The sequence below is a fragment of the Sinocyclocheilus anshuiensis genome, unplaced genomic scaffold (genome assembly GCF_001515605.1).
Source record: "Sinocyclocheilus anshuiensis isolate Anshui unplaced genomic scaffold, SAMN03320099.WGS_v1.1 scaffold690, whole genome shotgun sequence".
NCBI lineage: Eukaryota > Metazoa > Chordata > Actinopteri > Cypriniformes > Cyprinidae > Sinocyclocheilus > Sinocyclocheilus anshuiensis.
In genome coordinates this window covers 1,764,685-1,772,728 of record NW_015547715.1, presented here as the reverse complement: position 1 = coordinate 1,772,728, position 8,044 = coordinate 1,764,685, and the positions used below count along the sequence as shown (strand labels likewise).

Sequence of the window (8,044 nt, the reverse complement as noted above, 5' to 3'; positions counted from 1 at the left end):
GAGAAACAATAATGTACAGTATGTGGAAAATAATGTTTTGTTTTTTTTTTACTTTAAACCGCATAAACACATTTCATTACACCAAATACACAAGATAATGCTCTTTTTAGCAGCATCATATGACCCCTTTAAACCCAAGGACCAGGTATGATGAATGAAGACCAGGAGTCAGAGATGAAGTCAATTGAAGAAAAATTTACTGAAGAAAATAGTTTACAGTTTCATCAGCAGAAGTCAGCTTCAATGCTCACTAGGCCGCTCTGCGTACATGCTCAAGACACCACCAATTATACTCTAACAGAGGTCACTAATTACGTCAAAGCATAGGTAAGAAGGATTCTGGTTGGCTGAAACATAGACAAACTTAAAAAATCTCCATACAAGGACGTCTCGTTCAAAACATATCTGTTGGTGATTATTTAGGTGACAAGCGATCAGAGGCCATACGTAACAGGTCATCCGAGTGACGACAGATCTCCATATGAATGCTTACTCCTCAGGTGCCGTCTCCACATCTCCCTGGAGACGAGCCCTGCACAGACAGATACCAACACACATATGCACAAAACACTTATCTACTTCAAGGTTGGCTGGCTCGGCCCTGAATCTTATCAGGTGTTTAGTTTTACACACACAGACAATAAGTGCAGCTACTCAGAGAGAGAAAGGTGAGAAGCTCGGGCCATATTCAGCTTTATTCTTTAATATACAGACATGAAAAACAACCTAAATGTTCTGAGTACACGTTGATCAGGTAGACGAGAGGCCCTGCTACCTTCTATGATACATATATATATATATATATATATATATGTATATATATACACAAGGACCTTTAACCTGATAGGAGTAAAAGGGAGTTAGCAAAGGAAGAAGCTTCTCACGAACAAGAGAAAAACACATTCCAATAACATGGTTCATCTTAGTGACTATTACTATGTAATAGGTAAATAATAATTGTATTCAGTCACTAACAATCTATGAGGTTAAATACGATTAATAAATTTATCAATAATCATGCGAAATGATCATTAATATATTTTATCAAGGCCATGGTGGATCCAGGAACCCATTCCTTCCCATCACTTGCTCAGCAATGGATCCTCTGCTGTGAATGGGTGCCGTCAGAATGAGAGTCCAAACAGATGATAAAAACATCACAATAATCCACAAGTAATCCACACCACTCTGGTCCAGCAATTAATTTCTTGTGAAGTGAAAAGCTGCGTGTTTGTAATAAACATTTGCAGCAAATTTTCATTGTTGGTTTAACTATTCCTTTAAAACTGAATGCCATGGTAACTCTTGGATGAGTTTGTGCTTTTGTAAACTAAGTATTGGCCCATTTTTGTGATATTACTAGACCCCAGTTAATGGATTGGAGGTCTCCACTATCCAGAGGCAGCGTCTGGAGCTGCAGATTCTCATAGCAGAACTGAAGGACCGTGACCAGGAGCTCAATACTATGGCAGCAACCCATCACAAGCAGCTGCTATCCTGGGAACAGGACCGTCAGAGAGTACTGATCCTGGAACAGAGATGTGCCCGACTGGAGGGTGAGAGTGACTCCAGAGCAGGGTTAACTAAAACTATTAAAAGCATTTGTGTTCATTGAAATAAAGCAAAACATGAAAAACTAACTGAAATAAGTTTAAGTTGAAGCACTAAAGTACTAACTTGAATTAAATAAAAACTGAAATAAAAATAAATTAAACCTAAATAGTAATTATTAAAAAATAAAAATGACAAAAACACATAACAGAATTACTAAAATTTAAACTTAATATGCTTAACTAAAATGAAAACTGAAAATATACAAATAAAAGCTAGTTCAATTTCTCCAGAGTGAAGTTCCCTGATAAACCTACACCAAAGCAATATAATTTAGTTTTAAATGACCAATTTCCATTCTTTTTCTGTCCCTTAGAATTAGGTTATTTTTGCTACTATACCTTTAAGAATTCTGTATTCCCCCTTAAATGTAAACACTTAAAGTGTACTGCTGTAATTTCATAACATTGCTCTATGTTTGCAGCTTCAATAAATGAATAAGTTTTAAAATGTGGACTGGATCATTTTGAGCTGTGAACTCTTCTGATTCAAAATTGCAGGAAATTCAGTTTTCCTTGAATCTAAAAGTAATTAGATCTACAGTCGCTCCTGCTCACCAAGGCTGCATTTATTTGATCAAAATTACAGTAAAAACAGTAAAATTGTGAAATATTATTATAATTTCAAATAACTGTTTTCTATTTGTATATATTGTAAAATGTAATTTATTCCTGTGATGCAAAGCTGAATTTTCAGCATCATTACTCCAGTCTTCAGTGTCACATGATCCTTCAGCTGCTCAAGAAACATTTCTTATTATTACCAATATTGAAAACAGTTGTGTTAATATTTTTGTGGACGTTAACGGTTAATTTTATTCATCCTTGCTGATTAAAAGTATAAAAAAAGTCTTACTGATCCTAAACATTTGAATGGCAATGGTAATGTATTTGACTGCTCATGTTTCCTTAGATGAGCTGGAGAAGCGTAATGAGGTGATCAGAGCTCTCAGTAAGCGGACGAATGTGGCAGAAACGAGAGAGAAAGACGTGTACAGAGAGCTCAACAGCACCCAACACCAGCTACACGAGCTGAGCCACAGACAGATGAACATCTCCAGACATGAGCAGGACTTGGAGGTAAAGTCAAATCTGTTTTTAGGTCTGAAATTCTGGCCCATATCCTGTTCCCATTCCTCCATCTCCCCACATCATTTCTTGTCCACTTTCTTTATCTTATGATAAAAATACTCCATAAGTTTTATTATAATGTATAATATATTTTGTTTATTCATAGGAGAGGAGCCAGAGTCTCCACGGTCATGATGCTGTCATCACAGGTGGGGCAGCTGCAGGTGCGCGAGGAGGAGCTCAGCTCCATGCTTAAACTGAAGGTAGCAGAGACTCACACTCATGCACACATCCATTATCTTATATCCTGTTTATTCAGACACATTAATGTAAGTGCTTGTTTTTCTTTATCAGGATAAAGATGTGATTGAGGCCACCAATCACATTTTAGAGCTGTCCGGTCGTCTGTGTGAACAAGAGAAATCACTCGAAGAGCTGCGAACACGTGAGAGCAAAACGCTGCTAGAAATGGAGGAACACAAACACTGTTTCAGAGAGAGCAGACATGAAAACACACAACTGAAAGGTAGACCGTGTTATTTCACAATCTCTCGTTGCGTCCGAAATCAAATACTGTATAGTAGGTACTTTATTTGGTTTTTGAACATTTCTTCGCGACTGTTAAACAAAGTACATTCTTAATTGTATTAATGTTTGTAGTATGAATGAGTTCATGCTGGATTCATCAGGATGCATGTTTAATTTTTTTGCAGCCGAGCTTCAGGAGAAAACCATTGAGAACAACAGCCAGAGAGAAGAGCTCATCCGCTTAAAGCAGGAAAACCAGCTGTTGAAGAAAGACATCACTGCTGTTGAACTTCAGATGATGAGTATGCCACTTACTGCATGTTTCATAGTGTAATATCAGCTGTGTTTCAAACACTAGTGACCTGCCTGAACAACATCTATAGAAACATTGCAGAGCAATAGACTACATCTGTTAAAAACTGCCAATAGAACACTAGAGATAATAAACAGCAGTGATGCTTAAACACTGATTGGTGCAGAAAACATATTTAATAGTTTTTCATGAGTGTTAATGCTTTGTTAAATTAATGGAGGTTGCCATGTCTGTTGCCCAGATGAAGATAAAAGCTGGAGGGATGAATTACTTGAACTTTCCCGATCAAAACAAGCTCGAGCCGAATCTGAGCTGCTCTGTCTGCGGCAGGTACTGTCTTTCAAAACTCCCTCTCTTTACATCATCCAATGCCAGCCAGCGTTCATTTTTAGAAATCTCTGTCCTTTCCATTTGTTCTTCCGGAGCAGTTTTTCCGGTTTTTCAGCATGCTTGTAAGACTTCCTGCATTCCTTTTCCATGACATGGTTGTGATCTCTTCTAAAACAGCTCCACAGGCTATAACCCAGTGCTACTTTAGTATTATTGAGATGCTATTATAGTTTTTATATTTACAGTTTAATTTTAATTAATTAATTACATTTTTTTTATATAATTTTGTTGTGTATTTTTGTCATTTTTATTTATTCATTTTTATAATTAGTTTTATTTGATTTATTTTAGTACTTCAAGAAAATGAGAAATTGCCTTGGCAATTAGCTGAAATAAAATATATATACAGTGTGTACGGAAAGTATTCAGACCCCCTTAAATTTTTCACTCTTTGTTATATTGCAGCCATTTGCTAAAATCATTTAAGTTAATTTTTTTTCCTCATTAATGTACACACAGCACCCCATATTGACAGAAAAACACAGAATTGTTGACATTTTTGCAGATTTATTAAAAAAGAAAAACTGAAATATCACATGGTCCTAATATTCAGACCCTTTGCTGTGACACTCATATATTTAACTCAGGTGCTGTCCATTTCTTCTGATCATCCTTGAGATGGTTCTACACCTTCATTTGAGTCCAGCTGTGTTTGATTATACTGATTGGACTTGATTAGAAAGCCACACACCTGTCTATAATATATATATAAATATAAAAGTAACAAACATTTATTTTATGCTTTTTGCTATTTTAAAATATTAAATTATGAATCATTTTCTTATTTGAAGTATTTATAATGTGATATTTCATATTTCTCAATAATCCTGGTCCACATTACTGTACTTAAGGCATCAGATATGTTCTGATTGGTTAGGATTTGTCAACACATAATAGATGATTGATAGCGTTATGATATATGCATATGTTTGTGACAGGTGTGTGAAAACCAACAGAATGACCTCCAGCTGCTAAAGTTGAACTTGGAGAGCGCCAGAGAGTCACTCCGACATCATGAGGGTCAAACGTCACGGGAGAGGTGGGGATCTACAATGTGCAGTGTTTTATAAACTTAAATTTCTTATTTCAGCCACTGGATTTACTCTGTCCAGACCAGTGTTATTTTATTATTATTATTTTTTTTTTTTACTATTATAGTTTTTATTAATATATTGAGTTATCTTTTATTTTAATTTTAGTTTTAATTTTTAGTAATATTGTTATATATAGAAATTTTGATACAGTACTTCTGTCATTTTAATATCTTTTTAAAAATATTACTATTTAAGTTTAACATATTTTTATTTCAGTGTTAGTTTTTATTCATTTCCAGTTAGTATTTTGAATAAGTTTTTATTTTTATATTTTATATGTTCAGTTTTCATTTTCCTTTTATTTTATTTTTAGTAATTTATTTAGTGTTTTTAGTAATAAATATAATTACTATTTAGGTAATATAGTGACGATAATAACCCTGGTCTAGACGTCTTGAGTTATGAGTGTTATTGTGTCCGTAGGGCTGATTCTGGTTTAGGAGACAGTCATGTGCTAGAATACAGTGATCATCAAGAAGGGACAGAACTAGAAACAGGGCTAATGTCCACCCTGTGCCGCAGCACAAGCGGAAAAGCCCCATCGGGTTTAACACGGCATCCTTGTGTTGAAATGGAAACGCAGACTGACTCTGAGCATGACTTTGGTGCAGCTTTGAGTGCCACAAACCATGAAGTCACAGAACAGTCAGCCGTAGAGGAAGGTTGCTCAGGCGCCAACATTACAAACAGCTGTGCAACTAGCCAGTGTGACATCAGTGAACAAGAATCACCCAAGATGGAAGTGAAGGAAAGAGCGAACAACTGTGTTGAGTTGTCATCCCAGTCTCTCTGCTGTGATAACGCTGACAGCCCATCAGACGATCCACAGAGTCAGGCAGTGTATTCTGACACTAGAGCTGATGTGGATTTAATGGCTGTCATTGACTATGATTCAGAGACAGGAACTCCTATCTGTGTAGTCGATGTGGATATCAGTCCAAGATTCTCTTGGTAGGATTCTATAGCTTTATTAAAACATCTTGCGAGTTAGGTTGTAATCATAGGTTTGTACAAAAACCTCAATGAATCAGAAAGCAAAGTTTCCCCCCTTATTTAGATAGAAGCCTTTGCATTTATGCATGTGGCAAATGCTTTTTATCCAAAGCAACTTACATTGTATTCAATTATATTTTATCAGTTCAAGAATTCCCTGGGAATCAGATCCACACCTTGACGATGCTAAAAGCATGTATATATTTTAAATAAATTTCCTTTTTTTGGTGGTTTATTAAAGGAGAGCTCAGTTTTACGATGTTCTACCATAATAAAATCCAGTGCACTTAATATTGCATTTTTTATGTAGGCATGTTTTAAGATTGAGCATGCAAAAAACAATGGTAATTTTGTTGGCCTGATGATAACTGTGACTTTCTCTTCATTTACTAGTGCGGCAGATCTGAGCCTTCTTCATCTGGATTGCCCCTCCCTCTCTCACAGAAGTAGGCGGAGCTCTGTCTGTTTACCCGATTCTATGCTAAGCATTGAACTCTGTGCCAATGATGTAGCTCGCCACGGCAATGAGGTAGCTCAACACTTTACATGTATTTGTATCAGGGATGTGATTTTTCTCTATTTATACAGTTTTCTGTATTTTCCTACCTGAAAAGTATGACCCTTGTGAATTGTGTAAATTGCAGCATTTTCAAATACAAATTGCAGAAAAATAAAATTAATTGCATTTTTTTCAGTAAAATAATGATGAGGATGATAATTATATTAAATACTCATTTTTACAGTACAATAGTACTATTTCAATATTAAAATATTTCTCTTGATTTATTTTTTATCATTTAAATAATAATAAAAAAATAGCATTTGAATTATTATTATAATGAAATACTCAATTTGTACAGTACAATTGTATTATTGCATTAGTAATGTATCTTTATTCATTTCCTTTTTAGAATTGAAATAATAATCAAATAAACAGTGTTTTTAAAATAATAATAATAATTATTATTATTATTATTATTATCAAATACTTATTTTGTACAGTACAATAGTATCATTGCAATAGTAATATATTTCTTTATTGATTTAATTTTTTATAAATTCAATAATAATAAAATAACAAGTAGTATTTTGATTAATATTAATATTATTATTATTAAATACAAGTTTTTACTGTATTTTAATAGTATTATTGACATGCCTGTTTTATGCATATTTGAATGGTGTTATCAGGGGGGTTAAATTGGGATCTGTTATGTGGGGTGGGGGGTCCTGGCCCAATTTAACCCCTGCGAGTTATCAACCTCTAACTTTATTGCATGTATGTTTGCATCTCACGCAGGAGGGCTACAGCTCATCCACAACACGGTTACAGCGTCTGCTTGCTGAGTCTCAGGAAATGGTGGCAAGTTTGGAAAGTTCTACCAAGAAATCTGTCAGCCCGACAAAACCTCAGAGCCCAACGAACTGCGATGCCGGTTGTCACCTCCAAAGTAACCATGGCAACGGCAGCCACTCCCAAACCTCCACCCATAGCCAAACTTGCCGGGTACTTATTACATCACAAAACTCATTTGCATAACAGTTTAATGCATAGTATAAATGACGCTTCAAGGTGAAACTGCAACTAAATGGCATTTTCTTCTTATTGTCCTAAAGTAAAGTGACTCCCAGATCGAAAGCAACCCACGTTTGCAACAAGGAAGCAAGTAATGTGGTCCATAAAGCCACGAGAAGCAGCGAATCCCCGTTTGCTACCATCTTCTCTCACTGCTTCTAAAAAAATAAATAAGTTTTTTGCAACCAAAGAGGAGTTTTGTAAAGATAACACGTATTTTTTTTATTTTATTTTACAGATACTGTAATTCACCTTTTTTTTTTTTTTTTATCAAACTCTATTTTTATGATATGTGTACAAAAATAAGCATTAATGATTAATCCTACAGAAGCACTACAGCACTACCTCTGACCAGTGTAAAGACTGGTGTTATTTATAACGTCTTTCTTCAAGTGTTAAACCTGTCCTACAAGTTGACATAATGGTGCTGGTTGTTTTTTGCCATTCCAGGTTCACTGTCATCTAACCT

At 35.1% G+C, this 8,044-nt stretch overlaps 1 protein-coding gene across 1 annotated transcript in view; it reads left to right on the top strand.

Annotated features, from left to right (window-relative positions):
• LOC107704175 (coiled-coil domain-containing protein 62-like) overlaps positions 1 to 7,784 on the top strand; it is a 10,045-nt gene extending 2,261 nt beyond the window's left edge. The window contains exons 5-14 of the mRNA XM_016507060.1: positions 1,364 to 1,556; positions 2,524 to 2,695; positions 2,848 to 2,944; positions 3,036 to 3,207; positions 3,395 to 3,511; positions 3,764 to 3,852; positions 4,851 to 4,951; positions 6,393 to 6,528; positions 7,300 to 7,506; positions 7,617 to 7,784. Of these exons, the coding sequence (XP_016362546.1) occupies positions 1,364 to 1,556; positions 2,524 to 2,695; positions 2,848 to 2,944; positions 3,036 to 3,207; positions 3,395 to 3,511; positions 3,764 to 3,852; positions 4,851 to 4,951; positions 6,393 to 6,528; positions 7,300 to 7,506; positions 7,617 to 7,619 (1,287 nt within the window). The 3' untranslated portion in view covers positions 7,620 to 7,784. The remainder of the gene's footprint in view (positions 1 to 1,363; positions 1,557 to 2,523; positions 2,696 to 2,847; positions 2,945 to 3,035; positions 3,208 to 3,394; positions 3,512 to 3,763; positions 3,853 to 4,850; positions 4,952 to 6,392; positions 6,529 to 7,299; positions 7,507 to 7,616) is intronic.
• The last annotated feature ends 260 nt before the right edge of the window (positions 7,785 to 8,044 follow it).